The sequence below is a fragment of the Metarhizium acridum genome (genome assembly GCF_019434415.1).
Source record: "Metarhizium acridum strain ARSEF 324 chromosome Unknown scaffold_356, whole genome shotgun sequence".
NCBI classification, from domain to species: domain Eukaryota; kingdom Fungi; phylum Ascomycota; class Sordariomycetes; order Hypocreales; family Clavicipitaceae; genus Metarhizium; species Metarhizium acridum.
In genome coordinates this window covers 800,278-823,736 of record NW_027094030.1, presented here as the reverse complement: position 1 = coordinate 823,736, position 23,459 = coordinate 800,278, and the positions used below count along the sequence as shown (strand labels likewise).

At 50.0% G+C, this 23,459-nt stretch overlaps 8 protein-coding genes across 8 annotated transcripts; 5 read left to right on the top strand and 3 right to left on the bottom strand.

The window, feature by feature from the left end:
- Window positions 1-1,782: 1,782 nt before the first annotated feature.
- J3458_015608 (uncharacterized protein) lies at window positions 1,783-2,097 on the top strand (the record flags this gene model as incomplete). The annotated part of the gene is made up of 1 exon (XM_066120853.1): window positions 1,783-2,097. One exon carries the CDS (start codon window positions 1,783-1,785, stop codon window positions 2,095-2,097), a length of 315 nt encoding a protein of 104 aa, XP_065974181.1.
- A 3,639-nt stretch (window positions 2,098-5,736) lies between these two features.
- GUP1_1 (glycerol transporter) lies at window positions 5,737-7,801 on the top strand (the record flags this gene model as incomplete). The annotated part of the gene is made up of 4 exons (XM_066120852.1): window positions 5,737-5,992; window positions 6,068-6,705; window positions 6,774-7,632; window positions 7,695-7,801. 4 exons carry the CDS (start codon window positions 5,737-5,739, stop codon window positions 7,799-7,801), a joined length of 1,860 nt encoding a protein of 619 aa, XP_065974180.1.
- A 56-nt stretch (window positions 7,802-7,857) lies between these two features.
- J3458_015606 (uncharacterized protein) lies at window positions 7,858-9,456 on the bottom strand. Its single transcript, XM_066120851.1, has 2 exons — window positions 8,793-9,456; window positions 7,858-8,741 (listed from the first exon to the last, which is right to left on the bottom strand). The coding sequence occupies exons 1-2, from the start codon at window positions 8,904-8,906 to the stop codon at window positions 8,031-8,033; spliced, it is 825 nt and encodes a 274-aa protein (XP_065974179.1). The 5' UTR covers window positions 8,907-9,456; the 3' UTR covers window positions 7,858-8,030.
- A 174-nt stretch (window positions 9,457-9,630) lies between these two features.
- J3458_015605 (uncharacterized protein) lies at window positions 9,631-12,217 on the top strand. The gene is made up of 7 exons (XM_066120850.1): window positions 9,631-9,909; window positions 9,966-10,009; window positions 10,067-10,092; window positions 10,160-10,250; window positions 10,313-10,564; window positions 10,631-10,922; window positions 10,990-12,217. The coding sequence occupies exons 1-7, from the start codon at window positions 9,896-9,898 to the stop codon at window positions 11,285-11,287; spliced, it is 1,017 nt and encodes a 338-aa protein (XP_065974178.1). The 5' UTR covers window positions 9,631-9,895; the 3' UTR covers window positions 11,288-12,217.
- J3458_015604 (uncharacterized protein) lies at window positions 11,471-12,226 on the bottom strand (the record flags this gene model as incomplete). Its single annotated transcript, XM_007817787.2, has 1 exon — window positions 11,471-12,226. The coding sequence occupies one exon, from the start codon at window positions 12,224-12,226 to the stop codon at window positions 11,471-11,473; it is 756 nt and encodes a 251-aa protein (XP_007815978.2).
- Window positions 12,227-16,301: 4,075 nt separating this feature from the next.
- On the top strand, window positions 16,302-17,021 carry J3458_015603 (uncharacterized protein; the record flags this gene model as incomplete). Its single annotated transcript, XM_007817786.1, has 1 exon — window positions 16,302-17,021. One exon carries the CDS (start codon window positions 16,302-16,304, stop codon window positions 17,019-17,021), a length of 720 nt encoding a protein of 239 aa, XP_007815977.1.
- A 791-nt stretch (window positions 17,022-17,812) lies between these two features.
- J3458_015602 (uncharacterized protein) lies at window positions 17,813-18,355 on the bottom strand (the record flags this gene model as incomplete). Its single annotated transcript, XM_066120849.1, has 1 exon — window positions 17,813-18,355. One exon carries the CDS (start codon window positions 18,353-18,355, stop codon window positions 17,813-17,815), a length of 543 nt encoding a protein of 180 aa, XP_065974177.1.
- Window positions 18,356-20,461: 2,106 nt separating this feature from the next.
- On the top strand, window positions 20,462-20,761 carry J3458_015601 (uncharacterized protein; the record flags this gene model as incomplete). Its single annotated transcript, XM_066120848.1, has 1 exon — window positions 20,462-20,761. The coding sequence occupies one exon, from the start codon at window positions 20,462-20,464 to the stop codon at window positions 20,759-20,761; it is 300 nt and encodes a 99-aa protein (XP_065974176.1).
- Between the last annotated feature and the right edge of the window lie 2,698 nt (window positions 20,762-23,459).

Here is a 23,459-nt window from a genome sequence, read left to right as displayed (position 1 = left end):
CCGCCGCCGCTCTGGATGCTTCTGCCAAATGAGCCTCTGACCAATGAACTGCCAATTATGCCCGAGGAAGACTCGCGCATGCGCGTCAAATGGTCGAGCGTATCGTATCAAATCAAACGCCATGTTTCACGCATTCCCAAACTGCAACACGGCAATGAAACTTGCGGAGAACAGGCTGCCTACCGGCATTGTCCCCATTGTTCGCTCAGGGTGACGGCAGTTTCCCGCCTGCCGCCCGCCTCGCGGAGGATGCAACTCCAGGTGATATTGCGGAATATGGAACCGCGAGAGGCTTGCCCGAGGTAAAAACTTGGTGGCAGTGCGTAGACGTAAATATCAATGGTGGAGTGGCGTGATCGACCGTGCTATTTATTGTGCTTCAATTCGAGCACCAGATAGTGCACAGACTTCCAGCTTCGGAGCCAAATCAGGCAGATATCAATTGATGGCAGCAAAAGCCACGATTCCAAGCCCCAACATTTCACTGAGCCCTGAGCGTCGCTGGCACCCAAGATGCTTGCGGCCGAAACAAGAGAGCAACGGCCGAGAGGTGTCTCGCAATCGCCGCCAGCGGACGACTAGCTATGCAAGCTGTGGCCTTTGCGGCATTAGCTTCTCCACCTTCTCACAGATCCAACCTGCCAGTCATTGCTGCACCAGATATTCCGCAAGACGTGCTTGAGCCCTCAAAGGAAGTGCTGAATTGCTGGAGAGCTGGAGAGCTGGTTCCTGTTGTGTTTGACGACACTCACGCATGATGAGTTGCCTTTGAAGGGCTGCGCACACGAGGTATGCCACGTATTTTATGTGGTCATAACAACAGCCGGTGATATCCTCGACGTATCATCGGCGCCGAAAGCCTGACTCCAGGGCAGGAAGAGGACAGGAGGGCCACGACGCGGCAAACATGATTGGCCACTGGCCAGACACTACATATCGATATCAGATTGTTGCAAGATGGTAGGTAGGCTTTACGAGACATGCATTTGAATGTTGTCCATCTTTCTCCTCCGTGGGAATGACAAGTTGTTTCAACGCGGTGAAACTTTTACTCTGAGTTGGAGACTTTGGTTTGGAGTGAGGCGTGATTGGAGATGGTGCATGGGACGTGATACGCCATTGACGAAGAGACTGTTGACATCTCTTGACGGGCCGTCCGTCGTCTTTTATCGTCAGCGGATTTGTGGTTTCGCGACAGATTGCGGTGTGGCTTGATGTGCCTCAATGTTGTGATGAATGGTCGAAAATTGGCAGTTCGAGTCAGAGTGTGATTGAGCAGAGGATGAGGAAAAATATAAAATGGGATACGGAACATGGAACATGGAGCGGAGGAAGAGGCGAGGCTGCTGGAGAGAGCCTCCTCAGTTCCATGTTGGACTAATTAAGTGGCTGCCACTAGATCAGTCGGCGGCAAGAGCTCAAAATGCCAGGTCGATGTTACGGTGTGTCGGCCGACCGCTCCTTCCTAATCTGTCCGTTTTGCGTGGGTGGCATCGCCTGCTCGCCTTTATGCTTTATGGCCTTCATCACCATTGCCATCACCATCGTCATCGCCATCACCACCAATGGCTCACCACCGCCACCACCGCCACCAGCTCCGTGACAGCTTCTGCGTCGTGTTGAATGCAATCCAACGACCACACGGACATCTCCACGCGTCCGCATCGGGGCTACGTCGCCAACGTCTCGCGGCTCCTGCAGGAGATATGCAGTCGGCATTCACTCCATTACATGACCTCATAAATTGCAGATCAATGTACCTTGGACAAGTCATTCGTGTCCATGCCAGCTAGACCAGGGCCGAGACTTGCAATTCCACTGCGTGCTTATATCTTGGCATTGCTTCAACTCTCAACCGAAAACTCCAAGTCATCGTTGCTTTGCGGCTACCTGCATGGGCAAGAAAGGTTTGAATGTGACGAAAGATCTGACCATGGCACTGGAGATGATGCCGATACAGTAGTCTCGTCGGAAGCTCAGAAGAGAGGAGCATGTCACACGGCCAGTCTTCGTAGGCCCCGGCCACTGACTCAACAAACTTCGGACCGCCCCGCCCGCGTGCTGCTTGTCAAACAGTTTTTGATGATTAAGGTGTAGGTCAAAAATACTAGAAACTTTTATTCCGCATGCTACGTTGACAAGGACTTGACTGAGGGCGTAACGTCCGTGGCTTCCATGGTTCGTGTTAGACACCCAACTACACAGAGAGCTGCGACTGCTTGGTAGTATCTGGTATCGTCTAAAGACCAAGACATTATTCTTCTGATTCCAGTATTCGGCTTTCACATCAGACGTGACAGGATCGCTGAATCTCATTCTGTAGAGTTGCACACAGAACATTTGTCCCCGATTAAACTTGCTACAGCTGCCTCAGTTGCAAAAATGAACCAACGGCGGTGAAAACATGACAGCTCAGTGCAAGTCCCAATACCGCTTTGTTAACGTGGAGAACGAAGGTGATAACGCCGATATAGGTTTCGGACACCATTCCTTGCCATTTGCCGCCCCATGCCAAGGGAGTCGGTGACTCCGACCATGTATCGCGGAGATGCCATCGGCTCCAGAGGGTACTCCGTAGATAAAGTCGACTTGCAACCTGGCTATCTGGTTCTTGACTGGCCAAGTTGACCGGCCCAGGGGCCGCTTTCTACTGCAGGGATGTTAAAGTGCTTGAATCCATCAGTCTCTCAAAATGTCTCCAACATGACCTGATTCCGGTTCGGATTAGTTACGAAACCGAGTCACTGAATAGCCACCGTGGCTTTGGAGTTTGGAATTTGACCCGCTAGAATATATTCGTCATGTAATTAGTGCGGTATTTTGTTACGTTCTAGAATTGGTCAGTCGGACTATGTGTGTAAGACGCTCGTAGCTAGGAGCCTCAGGCAGATAGCTGACTGGATTTGGCCTCTTTATATAGAGCTTCCTAGCTATAATAGCTACTAATAATAACAAGCATCTCTCATCCCTTTGAATCTTTGTCAGAGTGGCTATCGGGTTAGACCACTAGGCCAGGGAGCAAAAAGATGCAGCAATAGCGGAACGTGGTCGAATATCCCCGATATCCAGCTTATAAGTATGCAGATCCTCCTAGATAAGGTAAACTACTAGGCGGTACTTATTGTTTGGCAGCTTTTTTTTTGGTGTTTTTTGAATCACCAATCCTGCTAGCTTCTGACGCATCACGGTGCGTGTATACGTGGTGTATTACGTGGTGTGTTACGTTTCTATGGTTTTAGGTACGGCCAGGCATATAGTGTTATTTTACTGGGCTTTGCTTGATATAAAGCTCGTATGACTATTTGGATAGGTCAAAAAAAAAAACTTACCAAGTAGCACATCTTAGCTCTCTCTCTATGGCAGCTTACAATCTTCCAGAATGCTGTATCTTAGCTAAGAGAATATATTGAAAGTAACTACATATAAAAGGCTCGGCTTCATGTATACATAATTACTTCTTGCATGTACTTATTTCCTTAGTCGTCTCTCAGTCTAGTTGCGGCAATATACACAGGGAGAAATAACCGCACATAAACGAAGCCTCTGGCTACACCATTATTTATTTAACAGTTGTTGAAACTTACTAAACACTCCCTTATTTAGCAGTTGTTGAGAACTTGCTAATCCAGAGTGGTTTCCATCAGCCCTGCCTTGGCATGTCACTGTCCATCACCGCTGCAGTCACCAGATGACATTTATTCCTCTTCAGATGTTTCGATCTCTTCCGACCCGCCGGTCCCAACATCGCCACCTGGCTGTGTCGGTTCTCGTTGTGTGTTTTGGGAAAGAAGATTCAGTGTCTTTCCGTACATATCTTTCATTTGAATTGTGTCAGAATGTTATATCTCATCAGGTTGGGGTGGGGATGACTTGTGATACGGCGATGGCCCTCTACGCCTGTAAATGGATTGCCAGAGGCGAAAGCCTCGGGGCCATTCGCAGGCGTTGTCCCATCATCCCTTGTGGCATGTCCCGAAACAAGTCGACTGGTGTCTGCCACTCATCTGTGGGTGTACGTACAAAAATCCAGCGGGAGAGTACGACGCCCACGCAATTATCCGATACCTTCTCACAGTTAAGGCCAGAGGACAGGAGCAGTGTCCCCTGTGGCCCCTGTGGCCCCTCACGGCCGTCATGTTTAATTTCTGCATCGCAAGGGTCACAATAGTCCCAAATGTAACCGCGAATCTCCCCCTTGTGCAGGCAAACCTCCAAGGTAATCCGACACATGGTGATGGATGCTGCAGGGGGTCTTCTCGTGGATGTCTTGATTCTTGGGTATCCTCCTCGTCGTCGTCGTCGTCGTCGTCGTCGTTGTTGTTTCTTTTGTTGTTTTTGTTGCAATTTTTTTTCTGGATGGGATAGGAAGATGTGCTGGATTTATATACTTTTTTCCCTCTGTACTTGCTTTTATCGCTTTTTGTGCTCTTACCTTTCATAGGGTGTGAAGGGGGGTGGAAGGAAATCTGCAATGAAGCAAATATTCTTTCTTTTGTCGTGATTTTCAAGTGTTGTGTCCTTGTTCAAGGCACATCTGGTTGCTATACCGAACTGCATGGGTAGCACCTTGCTGCAGTCTTTTTTGTAATCCATGTGCACCGGGTTTGTCTTAGTGAAGCATGTTCCTTTGAGCCTGCATGGCAGTAAGGCGTTCTGGCCATGGCCGCCGGGATCGAATGTACTGTAAATATTATACAGCAGAGAATAAGATCAAGTTAAGAATGTTTGTGGGCAGGTGTATTTGATCCTGAAACCATGTTCACAGCTTCTCAAACTTACATTTAGCTGGAAATTGTTTTCAGTGCGTGGCCATGGTGCTAAACGTAATTCGAGTTGGAGTTATGATTGCTTTAACGCGCACGGGAAAAGCTCTGACAGCCATCAAAGCGTTGGACGGTGTTCTGGGGCACACGCCAGGCTGCACCGGAATTGACCAAACACGTGGTGTACATTTTCCTGAATATGACCGAGGAGTAGCGAATTTCGTTGCATTCTGTGATTCTGTGCAGACCTGATCATTTCTGTTGGACGCACGTGAATTTGTTGCAAGGAATGGAGCTTGGATGAAGCTGTTCATGATCCAAGAGTAGGTCGGTCAGGCAGCCCATCTAATATGAGTTCCTACTCTACGGTATTGAAGAGATATGTACGAGGTCCAAACTTCCATCTAGCCATTTCTGATGAATAAAGTAGTTTTAAAGTGCGTATATTAGAGTCAAGTCCTCGCGACACGACACAGTGAAAGCTGACTAAGCGCTGGAAACTGCCAGCCTCAACATCTGAGGTCTCAGGGGTTAAACGGTCAATTCAATGTTCAATGCGGGTTCAACCAGACTCCACAAGCCCTGGAGCCCACAAATACCATGTGCAGTCAGGGCCGAAGTTGACATCTCCGGCCCCAGCCCCTTGAGTGGTTGTAGATCCCGAGACCCCACGTTCGCGCTCGCGACGAGGCGTCAAATGCCACGTCCTTCATCCACCATCCATCTCTGCATGCTTGCCATCTATAGCTGACGAGACACGTCGCACATCCTTTCAGCCGGAACGCCGCCATTACCAATCCCTTTAACCAGTCACTCGTTTGCATCCTCAACGCTGCACGTCCACGGTCCCCGTTTGAACCATCAATTGAATTCTTGCGCGGACATTGTCTGTCGAAAATGAGCTGACCCTGCTGCCGTCCCTTTCATCCTTGAGCCACGCCTACAGAACAAAAGGCGCAGACGTCTGCCCACCATGGGCGTCGTCTCTTTCTTCCGCAAGGTGTACGACATCGATACCCTCGATACTCGGTTTATGAGCCCGTCGTCTGTTCCCTACCAGACTGTCATTGAGGCGCGCAGCGATCCCGATGCCGTGAAAGAGGCTGCCGATAAAGCGCGAGCTCGTGCACCTCCACCGAAATGGCAAACGCCAGAGTTTTATCTGTATTATTTGGTGTTTTTGTGGGCGGTGCCGTACATGTTTTGGGTTGCGTATAGTGTTTCACGGCGTATGTGATTTGTTTGTTGCTCTTTCCCCCCTTTCTTTTGAGTCGACACAAGGCGCTAACTGGGTGCTGGGATAGCCTCCGATCCGCGATATCACAAGTACGAGCGATTTCTCTCCGATGGCTGGATTCCCGGCCGCAAAGTCGACATTTCTGATGCTCAGTATCACACGTTTCGAGGCAACTTGCCCTACCTGGCAGCGCTGCTAATATTTCATCCTCTGCTCCGAAAGTGTTGGGAATCAGTATACACCGGCGCCAACGGCAATGGGAGTCTCAATGGTTCGTCACGACTGGAGCAGCGGGCCTTGTTCGACTTCACGTTTGCGCTTTTGTTCTTGGTTATCTTGCATGGCATTTCGGCATTCAAGGTCCTCATTATTCTGTACATTAACTTTCAGATTGGACGGAAGCTTCCGCGCAGATATGTGCCTATTGCCACCTGGGTGTTTAACATCTCCACTCTGTTTGCGAATGAGCTCTGTGAGGGCTACCACCTACGAAACGTAGCCAGTCACATCTCGCCACCGGTCAAAGCTGCTTCTACCGGGCAACTGACGGATTCTCCCTTGATGCAGACAGGTGCGTGGTTGGATGGGTTTGGAGGCATCATGCCACGGTGGGAGGTTTTGTTCAACATCACGATTCTGCGATTGATCAGCTACAACATGGATTATTACTGGAGCATCGATAAGAAGGCTTCCAATTCCTTGGAGGTAAGTGCACATCCACCCCGTCTTGTCGACTATTTCTCATCCGCAATGCCGCTAATGCACACAAGAAGAAACAATTGGACCCGGCCAACCTGTCTGAGCGAGATCGAATCACGATATCCGCCGAGCCGGCCGACTATTCCTTTCGCAATTACATCGCATACGCCATATACGCACCCCTCTATCTGGCGGGACCTATTCTCACCTTCAACGATTACATCTCCCAGCTCAAGTTCAGGCCAGCTAGTATCGAGAAACCGCGTACTATCCGCTATGGCGTTCGGTTCTTGCTGGTTCTACTTGCCATGGAGCTCATCTTGCACTTTGACTACGTCGGCGCAATCAGCCTGGCCAACCCCGTTTGGGGGGACTATTCCGCCGCTCAACTCAGCTTGCTTTCGTTCTTCAACCTCCACATTATCTGGTTGAAGCTCCTTCTGCCATGGCGACTGTTCCGCCTGTGGGCGTTGATAGATGGCATTGACCCGCCGGAGAACATGGTTCGTTGCGTGAGCAACAACTATAGCACGCAACTCTTTTGGCGCGCATGGCACCGGTCATACAACCGATGGCTCATTCGATACTTGTACGTGCCTCTTGGGGGTGCATCCTTCCGCAACTGGGCCGCTGCGGCCCAGTCAACAGTTACGTACTTGTGTGTGTTCACCTTTGTGGCGCTGTGGCATGACATTCAGCTTCGCCTCCTCATCTGGGGCTGGCTGATTGTTTTGTTCATGGTGCCCGAATGGACAGCGGCGTTTTTGTTTCCAAAGAGGAAGTGGGAGAGTCGTCCTACCGAGTATCGCATGCTGTGTTGTGTCGGTGCGGTTGCGAACGTGCTCATGATGATGGCGGCCAATCTGGTTGGTTTCGCGGTAGGCTTGGATGGGTTGCAGAGCATTGTGGCGGGCATATTGCATGAATGGTCGGGTAAGTTGCCTTGCGTTCTTCCGAGACGCTTTGTTTGGAATTGCTTATTGACAGTATGGTAGGCGTCATCTTTCTGACGGTGGCTTGTGCCTGCTTATTTGTGGGCATCCAGGTCATGTTTGAGATTCGCGAATCGGAGAAGCGCAAGGGAGCGACGTTGAAGTGCTGAGAGATGGAACTATGTGGCTGTATCATAAAAAAGAAAAAATACAAGTATTTATGATGACACTGTCAACCAATGTGAAAACGGTCCCTTGGGAAATTCCTCGCTCACGTATTCGTCGACATATAATGGCAGCCTCTTAAACAGGCTTCTTCTTTTTTTTCACCCTGCATCACCACATGGCACGCGGAACTCACAATCAAATCTGTGGTATACTCTGACATATCCTGGGCCGTCACTCGCCCCCTTTGACGTGACTCATTTCCACATCCACCCTCCTCTCGACAACAAACTTGCCCGTCCAACCCATCTTACCCTCCGTCACCCACTTCCTCAGCCAAATGACAGCCCACACCACGGCAAAGATGACGACAATGCCCAGGGCAATGCCAAACACATACGCAGCGACATAGCCCCGCCCGCCAACCTTGTCATGATCCAAAAAGCTATACGTGTACCAGCCCTGGGTGGCGAGCGTGATAAACGCAACCGCCAGATAGCCCAGCAATATGACAATCAGCCACAGCAAATGAACCCACGGCATGGTCTCGGTCCTCGCAACAAGGACCTCGAACAGCGCGAACAGCGAGTTGAGGGCGTGCTGCGACACATTGTGCCACCCATCAAAGGCCAGCTCGAACCAGGGCGCCTTGTACAGCACGGCCCAGTAGACGACTGTGACGAGGAAGGGAAGCGTGACAATGGACGTGTAGAAGAGCGAGTGGAGGGCCTGCAGGGGCCGCGGGAACGAGGCGAGCAGCGGCCGCCGGCGCGCCAGGTACGTGAGCGTGTGGACGGACGCCGCGGCAAAGTAAAAGCCCAGACCCCAGTAGGTGATGACGGTGAAGTAGGAGAAGGACCGGCGCACGGTGAGACAGCCGCCCAGCGAGGCGTTGGCGCACGTGTAGCCTATGATGAAGAAGAGCGTCGTGAAGATGTAGATGCTCTGGCTGGGGGTTAGTGTTGTGGCAGAGCGCGGGGGAGAGGGAGGACGAACAATCAGGGCCCGGCAGGCGAGAAGCATCCAGGGCGGCAGCAGCCACGATGTTTCGAAGCGGTTCGTAGGATCGAAGGGCTCGGTGCCAAACGAGAAGACGGCTTTGAAGGCCATGGCTTGGCCTGCCTAGGTGAAACCGGCTGCCGCTCGACGTGGAGGCGAATGGTGCGCAACGCGACACGAGGTCGGTTGTTCTTTGATTGAATTTTTCTGAAATTCAACTTTTGGGGATGTAGATGAAGAGACTGATAGCCGTTGGGAGAATTTTCTCTTTATTTTTTTTTCTTGGGAAGCCAAGGCGAAGGAAGATATGGGGTCGTGACGTGGACCGGCACTTTGTCATGGCGTCTTGGCGTGGACGTGAGGCTGAGCCGAGACACGGGTGGATCGTTGGGAATTTCGTGGGTTGTCTGCTCGGTATTCAGGGTCTATGTTATTCGTGGCGTCGCAATATTATTGCAAGTATTGGTGAGTGGTGAATGATGAAAACAGCACCATGCTGCACCCAGGACTGAAGCCACAAAACGCCTCGCTGGCCAGCGCAATTGACCAGGTTCTCTCTGGTGGTTGAGTATTCCCACTGCCTGAACTTGGACCTGAAGCTGCGTCTCGTTGTATTATCGTTGGCTGCCAATGGAGCGAGACCCGGCTGCAAGCCGATATGGTCTATAACAATGTTGCTAGTCGCCACAATGCTGATGCAGATGTTCTGGATTTATGACATATACCCGAGCCCCCAGCAAAGCTCCGAGTCCCGGGTAGCCATGCGCTTATTTGCCCGCCCAATTCCCCCCCCCTTTTTTGGAAACGGATCCTGCAGCACATTTTCACAGCTACCCGAAATTACCAAGACATTAGCGAAATACGCCTGCCGTCCGCCAAAACGGTCGAGTTCACACAGGGGAAGATGCAGCCTCTCTCAAAACCGATTTTCACCACCAAGGACGCGTGGCAGCCGTTTTCAACGTCGGTCCGCACAAGGTGTTGAGCTCAGAAAAGGCCCCGATTTGTCTGCGTCCTTGTCATGCTCAGCTAGGCGCCGGATTAATCGTTTCATGTGGCTCGCCTGTCTTTGACGAGCAGGAATCGCCGTTGCTGCGACTATGAATAAGGATGTGTACGCTTCGCCCTCTCCGCTCAGCTCTGTTCCCAACTGATGATGCGTTTGTGAAGCTATATCTGCCTGATCCTGGCGACCTTTTCGGCTGCTGCCATTGGTACATGCCAACACTGACCCTGCCTATGCGAAAATCTCACTGATCAGTTACTTATAGGGACAAGCTTCGTCATCACGAGAAAGGTTTTTGTCTGCGTCCTGTGACCCAAGCAGAGTCATGACAAGAAATTCAGCTGACCTTGACAATCAGGGCTTGATTGATGCACGCAAAAACCAGGGATTCAATGGCGACGGCTTTGAGTACCTGAAAAACCCGCTGTGGTGGCTGGGCATCTGCTCCTGTTCGTATCACACCCGCAGACCCTAGGTTTGACCCAATCTCACCGATTGTGTATTTGTTTAGTGGTCCTCGGCGAGATCTGCAACTTTGCCGCATATGCCTTTGCGCCCGCTATTCTTGTAACGCCGCTGGGAGCCCTGAGCGTCATCTTCGGCGCTGTCATGGGCTCGTTTCTGCTGAATGAACAGCTTGGACCGGTTGGTCGATCCGGCATTGCCGTCTGCCTCCTTGGCGCCGTGCTGGTCATCATTCACGCCCCTCCTGAACAGCCGGTTGAGACGATAGATCAGATTCTCGACTATGCTTTGCAGCCTGGTATGTCGCCGCTCAGACATGCCTACTTGTTTGCTTTGGCTAATGCGGCCTTTTTTTCCCTCCCAGGCTTCTTGCTATATGCGTTTGCCGTACTTGGAGCCGTTGTCTTTTTGATATACAAAGTTGCGCCCGTGTACGGCAAGAAGCACGCCTTGGTCTACCTCTCCGTATGCTCGCTCGTGGGCTCAATCTCCATCATGGGCATCAAGGCGCTGGGCATGGCTTTGAAGCTCACTTTTTCCGGCAATAACCAGTTCACCCACCCGTCTACGTATGCCTTCCTGCTTCTCTCGGCGGGGTGTATTGTCGTCCAGATGAACTACTTCAACAAGGCGCTGGCATCCTTCCCGGCTAACATGTATGTACCGCCCTCCACCCATTTCTCTTGTAAAGCACTGACGTGAGAAACTAAAAATTTATTTCAGAGTCAACCCCTTGTACTATGTGACGTTTACGACGGCTACACTATCGGCTTCTCTTATCCTGTACGGCGGCTTGAGCATCAAGAATGTCGTAACAAACTTGTCTCTACTGCTCGGCTTGCTGGTCACCTTTATAGGCGTCATTATACTCAACTTGTCTCAGAGAGATGCTGGCATTCGCAACTCGGTGGCGCGTGGGAGCTTCGAGAGGATTCCGTTTCAGAGCCTTTCTAACGCAGGCAACGCCTCGCTGGCGAACAATTACTACTATGCGCGGTACGATGACGAATCGCGCCCCTGAGCCGGCACCGCTTGTCTTTTGCTCATCGCACGGCTTGGTAGATGACTAGAACTGCATACACTATATATAACTTTTGAGATAAAAATACAGCGGACTTGTAATTCCCACAATCCATGATGAGCAAGGCTGGACAGGCCACATCGCAACTCACTCAACCCATGCAACAACGTAGCTCAGCTTTACCTAAGGCCAGCCGCCATTCACCTCGACCACTTGCCCTGTTATGGCCGACGAGCCCTTGCCCAAGAGAAACTTGATTGTGTCCGCGATCTCATCCGGCTCCACCAGCGACCTCAGTGCTCCCCTGTATGCCGGCGCAACATCCTCGAGCACCATGCCCTGAATCATGGGGGTGTTGACAGCACCCGGCGCGACACAATTGACCCTGAGCCCGGCCGACGCCCAAGACTGAGCAAAGGAGCGGGTGAGCCCAAGAACCGCGTGCTTCGTAGCGACATACCCCGGCGCGTCGGCAATGCCCCTGACGGACGCCATGGAGCCTATGTTGACGATGCTGGCAAGGGCGTCGACGCCAGCGCCCGCACCGGACTCTCGCGACGCCTTGACAAGCCGGTACATCTCGGTGTTGACATTCCACGTCCCAAGCACATTGACGTCCCAGAGATGGCGCAGGTACTCGTCGCCCGCCTCCGAGGCCTCGGTCGGACGCATGATGCCGGCGCAGTGCACCAGCCCGCCGAGCTGCACGTCCTTTTGCGCCGCGACCTTGTCAAACACGCCCCGGACGTGTTCCCGCGAGGCGACGTCGACGTTTGCGTGGTTCCTCTGCTGCCCGGCGAGCCCTCCGTGTGCCGGGATGTCGCTTGCAATGTCGACGACGTGCACCTGCGCCGAGAGCTCCAGCAGCTTCCTGACTGTGCTTTTGCCAATCCCGGAAGCGCCCCCCGTCACGATGAATGTTTTCCCGAGGAGACTCATGGTGAAGATGTGCGCAAGGTGGTGTAGGAAAGATGATGCGGGGGAGGAGGCGTCAACATTGCGAACTCGTCTACGCCCGCCTCCCTCTTGCCAGCAGAGCAGGCAGGGCTATTAATAATTCCATGTTGTCAATTGTTCTCCGAGCTCGCTATCGGCAGAGGATGTGCGCTTATGTGCCGAGACATTCTCCTCTGTCAACTCCTCGAGCCTGACACCGGGATGTTTTACGCCGACCCTAACCCTGGCTTTCGTGTGCCCGTGTTTTCCGCGGGATGTTTATTTGGTAACTAGACGTTAATTCAGGTACATTACGCCGTTGCTTTTGGGTACACCTGCTTAAGCGCATTATTTATTACTTATTAAATTTTTATACTATATTCTAAGTTATAATACGTTAATTATATCTAAAAATTAATATTTTAGTATTAAGTATTTTCTTTGGTGGTAGATTTTAAGGATACGAAGAGGTATTATTTAGTCTCTATATACCCTTAAAATAGCCGCGTACCTACATATAAATAAGATGCTAGATTGATTTATACTGGTTAGTAGAGTAAGATACTAGAAGAATGTATAAGGGATCAAACTCTACAAAGATATTCTTAGTCTTATTATAGAGTCATTTCACTCCAAGCCCTTGATATCAAGCCCTTGTCACACTTATAACGTGTTTTAATACAGAATCTTGTTGTGGCACCGTCGACAATGATGGCAATGTTACGGATCCTGCAGCATTAGCGGAAACTGTCTGACTTGGTGTCGATGTCTCCGAATTGTGAGACTTCCTAAAGAGAACAGGCATCATGTTCCAGTCTGTAGCTTATGAAGAACTATGTGGTCAAGAAAGAAGAATAATTGAATAGCAAGATGTAAAAAGTAGGCGTTTTTTGGGTCAATTTCAGGTGTTGCATCGTGTTCCTGAGATGGGACAAAAGTCGCAGCACGGCAGGCAGAAGGTTGGTCGTCTTTCTTTGTGACTTTCCGCCTGCTAGCTCCACGTCTGTTACACGGAGGTCACGATGTATGGAAGGCACGGGCCGACCCTTGAACCTGACGATAGTTACACAAGGGCTCGAGACCTAGCCGGGGACTTGGGCCTCCAGGCTCGCTTGCTCGCCGCTGCTTTGTATTTATAAGGGGCATCTGCTCCCAGAGGCCTTGAAAGAACCAAGAACCTTTGATATTGAAGCGAATTATTGGGTATTGAATATTGCTCCAAGCCCTTTATAAAAAGCCCTTGTCACAACGTCACCAACAATTACGTCCCAACTGGGTCAGGGTCAAAGTTTTTCTGGAGGCTGATGAGGGTGACCTATTGGACCCGTAACCGCATGCTGATAGTGCCTTGGCGAAAACCTGGGGGCTGAGCAGAGCAGTTAGGAGGAACATCATTGACCAGTTGAATTGTGCTTCCACATGGAGGCCTAGGCCAAAATGCCATCTATTCCCTATTGTGTAATCACCAAGTACTCCGCGCCAAGTGTATATTTGTGACAAGCGCGACTGTGCTAGTAGAAGTTGAATCACCTGCCTTCAAGATGAAGAGCCTTCTGTATCTTAAACCAATAGTGCCGACTTTATTCTGGGAAAAGGTCCTTCTACATAGCTTTTTTTTTTTTTTTTCTCGGCTTTGGCTTCAAGGGAATATCGTATTCCATGCCTTGACGAACAACTTCCTGAGCCGCACCGCACCCTCCAAACCGTAAAGTACTAGCCGACTGTGAGAAAGCCGGAGCTTATACACCCAAACAGGAGGTATTAGTTACATGAGGGATTAAGAGCATACTATTTCTTCTTCAATATTACGCCATTGTCGCTCGTTGCGGGGATTAGAGGTGAATACTCCCCAGCCTGTCGACAGTTGCACATGGCAGCAGCACATGAGAGGTGGAGAGGGCAAAGCGGCATCGCTTCAAAGCCGTCACGTCGCATGGAGAAAACATATAGCTACAGAGTACGTAGATCATAAGGAATGACCTGTCGGCTGCCTGATATTCAATGCCCAAATTCATGTGTCCATTCTAATCATCAGAGCCGCACTTCACCATGTTGGCGAGGAGGTTAGCAGACAACATCGGGCACTCTGCCTTTGTGTCCGGTGTTCTCTACTACACGCATGGTGATCTCTTGGACAAATATCTGGTGCGCGTGAGAACTGAACCAAGTCGCTGCAGGACAGCATGTGCCAGAGAAGATATCGTTGTCACTTGTAGGGAATAAATACTCGCCGAGTTACGTTGACACAGCATGTCCGTTGGCTCTGCGCTTTTGGCAGCCCTGCTTTGACTCCCGCCTCCTGTCGAGGGCGGGCGAGGAGGCAAGTTCCTTGTTGTCGTAAAAAAACATGGTGTAGCTAAGACACTTTGCGGAGTACGGTGCGGCAATCAACCCCTATTTACGGAGTATCTGGTTACACTACTCCGTAATGTCAGGGCTCTTTACCACGTCATCACGCGGTCTACTACACGGCTCGCCGCCCGTGGCGGGTCAGTGAGCTTGTGTGGTTATGCATTGTCATTACTCTGAGCACATCACATTTCAGGGTTGTATTTCCTACGCTTTCGGCTGCATGGGCGAAACGGGCGGCATAAAAGTCTACGTGAGACCAACCGGTTCACAAAAGCTTAGTCGTCTTTGCAGGTTTATCTTCAGCGTGACAGTCATATTTGATGGTATGATGCCCACGTAATCTACCCAGCGTCAATGGAAAGTGTCGAGTGTTGATTGTCTAATCGTCTGAAACCTGCGGACACTGCTGAAATTACGCGTGAAGCCAGAAGCGAACGCAGTCGTGTCAGAGCCTTTCAGCTCAGCCACAGAGTCTCAACAGCCCGTGTGTGATGGAACTGCATGATGCGCGGCCCAATAGGCCAGCTTTTGCTGTCATCTCTTCAGTAATCTTATTAAAACCATTGGACAGTATTCGGGGCTCAAAGCTGGGGGCTGCCATTCAGATTTGGGAGAGTGCAACGAAACAATTAGGTGTCGTGTGAATGTACTTTGACGATGAGCTTCTCTAACTGCAATGGAAACGAATCAGGAAACGAATCTCCACTTTAAGACCGAGACGTCGCTTTTCTTCAATGGCGCTGATATGTATTTAAGTTATGAGTACGGAGTACTCCGTACTATTAGTCAAAGTAACCACCTGTGACCTCTAGTGAAAAATGTCGTCAGCTGTGATAAGACATCAAGCAGCCACCGTTGGGGCTTACTGTAGAATAGACCGTCGACCGACGTGTCTGCTGGTTTGCAGCTCGAGAAAAGTTATTACTAATGGTTTTGCGAATTCGTCAACCAGGGTTGCACCTTTATCCCCTTTCATGCTAGCGGAATAGATCGCTCGACTCATTCTAAACGCCGACAATCCAACCTAGCGTTGTGGTGGCATTATTGCATCCCAAAAACGGATCAATGCGTCACCAATGACCTCACAATTGGCTCTTTTCCCGCCAAGGCTTAGGGAACGACTAAGCCGCCGATCCGAACATGGCTGCCACGCTGTACATGAGGGGATGGTGCACATCATGTACGTCAAGGCCCTTTGTTTGTGTGACAATGGTACACTCGAAATAAAGGGATCGACGGATTCTCTAACGTCGTTGGATTGCCTACTATATTCCATGATGAACTTTTCCCCTCCGGACTGCACTCTTCCTGGCCATGAATTCACCTCCTCCATGTGTAGCTGTACCAAGTGTGCAATCATCAAGAAAACAGGGCAGAGCCTCTTGCTCCTGACGACACTTGCAAATCCACCATGAGGCAACATAATGCCTTGTTCAGAGGGGAACATTGAAAAAAGAAACAACTGAGATAATGTGTTCCAGGCCGCTGCCAATCAACCCGGAGCGAATGAGTCGGGGCCCGCGCAATCAATTGCCGATCATGTCTTACATGCAGCCGGACGGCCGGCTGAGGAATTTCAACACCAAAATCTCACTAAGCTAGATTTGACAAAATGTATAAAGAGCGAGCTCCCGGACTCGCTTGGTCCCGATATTCCGACTCAATCAGCAACTCATACAACTTAATCCCATAATTTGCACTTGCCAACTTTCACCAAGAAGCAATAATGAAGTACTCCTTGACCGCACTGGCAGTCCTCGCCCCCGAGCTTGGCTCAGCTCTCGTCGGCAACAGCTGGTCCTTCACCGGACAGCCTGCAGGAGGCCTAAAAGACGTCACGTTCCCGTTCAACATGGCTGGTGCTTCTCACACTTCCGGCTACTACTTTGCCCAACAGTTTAATTTTTATGGCGTCGACTCCGTGGGATACTGCGGCATCCAGAACCGACCCAACAAGAATGGCAAGAGCATTGTCCACGGCGTCTTCTCCTCGTTTCAAAAAGGCGCCACGACCTCGGACCCCAACTGCCACGCCGGCGCCGATGGCGGCCCCGGCGTCAGCTGTGCCGTAGACTTTGAAGGCGACTACGGCGTGACGTACAACATTGTCGTGGAGAATGCGGGTGGAACGAAGTGGAAAGGAACAGCCGTCAACACCGCCACGGGCAAGTCCGTCCACATCGGGAGCTGGACATTGCCTACGAGTGCGAAGGGTATCAGAAGCAGCCAGGTTGGCTTCGTGGAGTACTACCCCTGGAACTCGGGCAGCCACAAGTGCTCTGACCTTCCCAAGACGTCCGTCACCATGTTTAACCCTACTTCCAGGACTGCCGGTGCGGGGACCGGAAGCATTGGAAAGCCATACGAGTACGGGGACTGTGTGGGCAAGGTCAACTTTTCGACCACCAAGGTCACTGGTGGATACAAGATTACTGTTGGCTTTTAGTTTCATCTTTGAAGAAATTCAGAATTCGTCCACAGCGTACTAGACATGCTAGCCATCATGTACATTGGATGCTACGAGCCTACACCACTTTCGTAATAAATAGGCCTACCGTATAGATCCCCTTGCGAAAAAAAAAGTGAAGACAGTGAATATTCTACTTTCCACTGTTAGTTTGCCAGTGGGCTTTAACAGTCTGTTGCGAGGACGAAGGATCCAAAGCTCGGGGTACGCAGTAGGAAGTGCCTTTATAATACTCTCCGGAGGATAGATTAGCAACGTATTAGTAAAGTGGTTCATCTTTCTAGCGTGTATTTTTGAGAAAATACTTTTAATTCATAATTATTTTTTATAGCAGTCGTTTGAGTGTTCTTAGCTACGTTACTAGCTACGCTGTGTCAGACCACGGCATAAACATGTCTCATTGTTGCCAATCAGAATCATGCCACTGGTCAGGCGCAAAATGTCCAACAGGCTGCTGACATCAATTCCGTCCATGCCAAATGACCCTCCTCTGTTGTGATTCTCGGCCTGTCGGCGAATTCGCGCGCTTGAGCTCGCATCATCCATTGGCGCAGGCCCTGCGCTTGACGCCTGCATGCTGGCTTCGACATTGGCATCTTGCGAATGCGATAGCGAGGCCGAGCTTGCGACCCTTGTTCTGCGCCGAGTGAGCTGAATGCCTGGAGAATTTGAGTACCATAAATCACAGGGCAGAACTTACAGCAGGTGGCTTAGAATACTTGCGGATCGAGCGCAAATTTGACTTTGAGTCCCAAACCGCTCCAAACATTTCAAAAATTGTCAAGTGGCTGCGTAATCTCTGCACTCGGTGAGTTGCGTCGGTCTGGAGATAGCAACAGGATCAATACTACAGCCGCGTGGAAGGCGTGAAATGCTCCCCGGCCGCGGATGTACCACCTGTGAGGCTTGAATGTAGGCAAATGTGTGAAGTCGGAATACAAGGCGAGAACTTGTTGTGCACTGTTACAGCAACACTGTTTCGACCAGGCGTCGTCAGAAACACTAGAGGAAGGAGATCTCAACATCCTGCAGTGGAGGAGAATGATCAAGTGGTTGGAGAAACTGAGCAGCGGGTTTCTGAATACGGCTAATGTGTCAGACGCATTCTCGCGGATTTGCATCAGCCTGTCTTGCTCGAGGCGAAGGGCAATGTCGAGTTTTCGCAGCAGCGTAGGGTCCAGCTGCTGTTTTGCCGGAGATAGATTGCAAATTCCTAAAGATAGTTGGAAGAGACGTTCGTCCAACGCTTCTGCCGGCAACTGGATAGAGAAGGACTTGGCCGTGTTGGGGATGTCAAAGCCTGCCATGGACATGTTTTAGTTACAGAGAAGCATCATCAAGCCGAGCCAGGACCTTCGGCGTTCCTCACAAGAGACTGTGTCAAGGGAAAAGGCAGCTGGGTCTACGTGACAGCCAACCGAGAGTGCCAGGTGGTATGTAAGCCCGAGCAGTGTCCAAGTCTGCCCTCGACTGTGATGGATTCCATAATTTATCAAAAGAAGAGTTTGAAGAGTGGTCAAGTTATGACGCCATAGATAGTGATCCATGTCCACACACTTTATTGCAGCCGAGCAATACCTTAGCGAACGCAGTAAAGGGTCGTCCATGTCGACGGCCAAAACAGCCGTTGCCAGTGTCGCAAAGAGAAGAGCTAGCCATTCCACCGGAGCACCTTCGGCATCGGAAGTGAGTCGATGGTACCTCTTGGAGAACCTAGGCGCGCGGATAATGGGGAATATCTGATTCGAGGCCAAATTAGCACTGTGCAGGTCTGCGTGAAGCTGGAAGCCCCCGGTGCGATGTCTGCACCCGCTGTCGAGAGGGACGTCGTGCTCACTGCTGGCAGCCGACCCAGGCGTCGGCTGAGGGCGGACGATCCTTTCCAGTGCCTCGACCCTAGATGCCAGGGAATTATCGTCAACGGCATGACTACTTTCCAGTAGAGGCGCAGCATGGGTTGATGCAGATTGGAGCGGTGAATGACCTGAGCCAACGCTATAAACACAATGCGCCGGAGGAACACGCCTGTGGATGCATGTCCCGCAGGGCGGCCCGTCTCGCGTGCAGCGAATCTTTCGCCCCCCGCATGCCTCACAGGAGACAGGAATGCGCTTCTGTCTCTGCTGCCTCGGCATCGGCGCGGTGACAGGCTGGCAGTAGGTGCTGGAAGTGATGTATCATGTGTGGTGTGACGGACGAGGCGTCCTCGGATGCGCGGAGAAAGCGGCGTTGTGTGACCCGCGAACACCGCCCCGCCCCGCCCCGCCCCGCCCCACCTACACCTCCGCCGTTCCCGCCGGCACCGGGCCAGGCAAAACACCAGGAGGCAGAGTGGACGGTAAGCTCTTCTCATTGGACGCCAATTTGTTCTTAGAGCGTCATGAACTGAACAAGTTAGTGACGTCAATGCTGCCGGGGCGCCTTCCATAGCTACGCCGTCTCATACATGTACCCTGCCGAACGAATCTCTAGGCGTCAGAACTAACTTTTAGGGGTCAATTCCTGGTATCAACGTACAGAGCTCAGGCGACAGAGATGTCGGATTCTCTCTTCTCTTTATTGCTACATGGGCCGGGGACAAAGACGTTGAGAATCCGTGAAACTTTTCCGTGGCTAGAAGTCTGACTGCGACCCTTCTCGTATCGGCATTGGGCTGCGTTGTCGGCGCGGCGTCTTCCGTCTATTCTGGAGTTGCACCCCAAAACGCTGAAGCCTTCGGTGTCTCTGAGGTCGCCGCATCGCTCGTAACCGGTACGTTGTCCAATCACAGACGACAATACTTTTTAATACACTCTCCGAAGGGCAGTGCTCTAACATTAACAGGAATCTATTTACTTGGGTTCGCCGCCGGTTCCCTCGTTAGCGGCCCTCCCTCCGAAGTTCTTTGCCGGAATCTGGTCTACGTGAGCTCGTCGACGCTCTTCATCATCTTCGTCATGGCCTCCGCCTTGGCACCAAACTTTGGCGCACAGCTCGCCTTCCGCTTCCTGTCTGGTGTATTTGGTTGCCCGCCCCTGACTTGTGCAGGCGGTACCATAGCTGACCTGTGGAACCCGTTGGAAAAGACAATGTACTTTCCCGTCTATGCAATCATTTCTTTCTGCGGTCCTGCAACGGGTCCTTTGATCGCATCCTATATCGGCAAAACAGATGTACTTTCTTGGCGGTGGGCGGGCTGGGTTGTCACAATCATGTCCGGTGCCGTCTTAGTCTTGATCATATTTTTTCAGCCCGAGACCTATTCGCCATTGCGCTTGAGTTGGAGAGCCAAGCATCTCAGACCCGTTATTGGCGATCGGCGATTTTGTTGCGAGATGGATACGGACCACATCTCTCTTGTTCACCGCTTTGGAAGGGCCATGAGAAACTAATTTCTCATCACAATACATGAGCCGATTGTCTTGCTAGTTTCCTTACACATGACTGTGGTATTTATCGTGCTATTCACATTCTTGGATGGCTATACCTACATTTACACGGACGTTCACGGCCTGTCCCAGGGTCTGACTAACATCGTCTGGGTCGCCATAGTTATCGATGTTGTTTCCGCCGCGTTCCTCGTCCCGCCAGCTTATATCTGGACAAAGAAGCTATTGCGCGAGGACGTCGAGGGACGCTCTACCGACGGGTTCCATAGTCAGCCCGAAGAGCGTTTTGTGGTACGCCATGCTGGGGGCCCCTTTGATACCCATCAGCTTGGTCTGGATAGCCTGAACTGACTTTGTAAGTTCTGCTATTGCGGTCGAGACGACGGGTATTCTCAGTGCTGATAAGCAGCTGTAAAAGTCCTACATTTCTGTCTGGTCCCCAATTATCGCCCCGGTTGTCTTTTGCTTGGTACGATTTGCATCTTATTAGCTCCTACATGTACGTTATCGACTGCTATCATATCTATGCCGCCTCAGCATTGGCATTCATGACCGTTTCTCGCTACGCCGCGGCCTGTGCAATAACAGTCGTTGGCATTCCATTCTATCGGAACATGTGTGACAAGGGCTCATTAGAGGGCTTGAAGTAAAAGGGCTCAATTCAATGATAATCTTGTAGGATGTCAAAGGTCCTTGGTTTCCCCAAGCCATGAGGCGAGGGGGGACCATCTTATATACATGAAAGGAACGGCCCGTGCCTAGTGTGCCCCATAGTTCTCGTGATCTTCTTGTGGAACAAAGGGCTTCTAATTCTTGTTTGACCTAATCCGTGTGACAACATGGGCGTCCAGTGGACGCTTACAATCCTCGGCTGCATCAGCGCCGCTTTGGTTCCGGTCACATACGTCTTCTATCGCTCCGGCCCAACCATCCGAAAATGGAGCAAGTTTGCCGAGAGCCAAGACTCCAAGGTGTAAGCCTGTGGGTATATCCGAATAGGTAAGAGAACGGGGCTACATCTGCATCCTAATACACGTGATACAACTATGGATTATAAAGGAAATACCCGATACATTATATATAGTTATTAGACCTCAGATGAATCAGTAATTACTTATGCTTTTTTCGTACTGTAAAACTTAGAAGCAACTTCCGCGCAACTGAAAATTTCAAGGGAGTCGGGTTATTTGTTGATTTTAATGTGTCTAGTAACGAAGTAAAGCAAAGTATAGCCTTCTTATTTTACTTAGCTATACATGGTGAGTAAAAAAAGGTTATTGTTTACTAAATATTACCTAGTGGCTGTTTTTTACTAAGCAATTGTATAATTCGATAGAGGTGTAAAGTCGTTGCCTGCAAATTGGCTGCCGTTTTCGACCGCCTGCCTGCATGGGCAAGGCGCCCGCCCCCACAGGCCTAGACCCACTTTCAACCTCCCGCTGCTTTAGAGAAATCTATAAGACCACCACCAAACCCAACTTCCTTCATTCCCCTCCTCATCTCGACCTCCCCGTCGCTCCATCGCTCCATTGACCTTGTCGATTCCCACTTCTCTCTCTTGCTGTCGCAGGTCGTCATTGCTTTGGTCGCGTTGGTCACAACGTTGTTGGGCTCAACAGGCTCCGCTTCCTGTCGCAGACTCGCAGCTCCATGTTCTTGATGCACCACTCGTTCTTTCTCTGCTGCCCGCCCCCCCGTTCAGCTATGATCATCACGACACGAATCTTTGCACCAAGTCGACTAGCAATCCACGAGTCTACGGTTTGCTGCCGAATGACTTCGAATCGTTCGCCGACTCTACAGACACTGACGCTTCTCGATACCCTTCTCTCCCATCGAAAAAGCCAGCGAAGATGGCCTGCTGGTGATGACCAGCTCTCGTGATGGGTTACCTCCAGTGCCTTGGCGTGTCCGAAATGATTTTTAATGCTTGTAATCGGATTTAGGCGGTGGGGGCGGCTAACCCTTCCTACTGTCTCGCAAGATTTGCCTTATCCGGTTGCCCTATGAGACTCGTGAGGCTTAACCACTTTAATTTCGTTATCTAGGACTTTTCAGCTAACCTTCTAGCGGCTAGAAACATTAGGTTAATATGCTTGGGATTAGTTCGCTAACGTTACCTTACTCTTATACCACGGCTTAAGTATACTAAATTACGTTTAACGTAGGTTTATAACCTATAATTATATTCTTTTATAGCGTATATATTATATTAATCTTATTACGCCTCTTCTCTTAAACTATTAATATTATATTTATTTATATCTTCCCTTACATTAATTAAGTGCTTTCACGTGAAAGGTTAAAGGCTAAATATTATCTGTTAAATAATAGGCTAAGAAGTAACCGTTTAATTATTAGCTTTTTAACTTCTCGCGTTATATTACGTGTTCTTAAATGTTTTAATAATTTTAATAATACGTTATTTAAGGTTACCACTATTAAATAATATAAGAGAACTCTTAGCCGTATCTACGGCGAGGCTAAGCACTAAGGATTATTAGTGGATAGAGAAGGAAGAGCGAGCGGGGAAGTAAAGAGTGGAGTGTTACGAACGTTACTACACGAGACGCGGGAAGATAGGCCGCACTAGCAAGGGTAGGCACAGCCGCTAACTAATAAGGATATTAGGTTACGTGATAGCTTATTAGATTATGTAAATAATTTAACGAGACGGGATTATTAGGATTATTAGGCGATTTAAATAATCTAGGATTATAATAAAGAGATAAACGAGTACTTAAGGAGGGGGTATTCCTATAATTAGGTAATTTAGATCTTTATTAATTAATTTAAGTAATAGTCTTACTATTAAGAGTTATACTCTTAATAGCCTTATTATAATACTACTTAAAAAGCTACTTTATAACATTTAACCTAACTTACTTTTTAAGAAATAAATCTACTATACCTTAAAACCTAAGCTACTATTATATTTTAATTAATTTTATTTAATAAGTTACCTTAAAACTTTAAGTAGTAATAACTTTTAAGATATTTACTTTAAGCGAAAAGACTATTAACCTTAAGGAGATAATAAAGTACCTTT

What these genes read in the sequence shown, in the direction of transcription:
- J3458_015606 (XM_066120851.1), bottom strand. Translation starts at nt 8,906, where the DNA reads ATGGCCTTCAAAGCCGTCTTCTCGTTTGGCACCGAGCCCTTCGATCCT. An exon ending in TCGCCTGCCGGGCCCTGATT is followed by an intron (nt 8,742 to 8,792) that starts GTTCGTCCTCCC and finishes ACCCCCAGCCAG; the next exon opens with AGCATCTACATCTTCACGAC.
- J3458_015605 (XM_066120850.1), top strand. An exon ending in CTTTTCGGCTGCTGCCATTG is followed by an intron (nt 10,010 to 10,066) that starts GTACATGCCAAC and finishes AGTTACTTATAG; the next exon opens with GGACAAGCTTCGTCATCACG. An exon ending in GTGGCTGGGCATCTGCTCCT is followed by an intron (nt 10,251 to 10,312) that starts GTTCGTATCACA and finishes GTATTTGTTTAG; the next exon opens with TGGTCCTCGGCGAGATCTGC.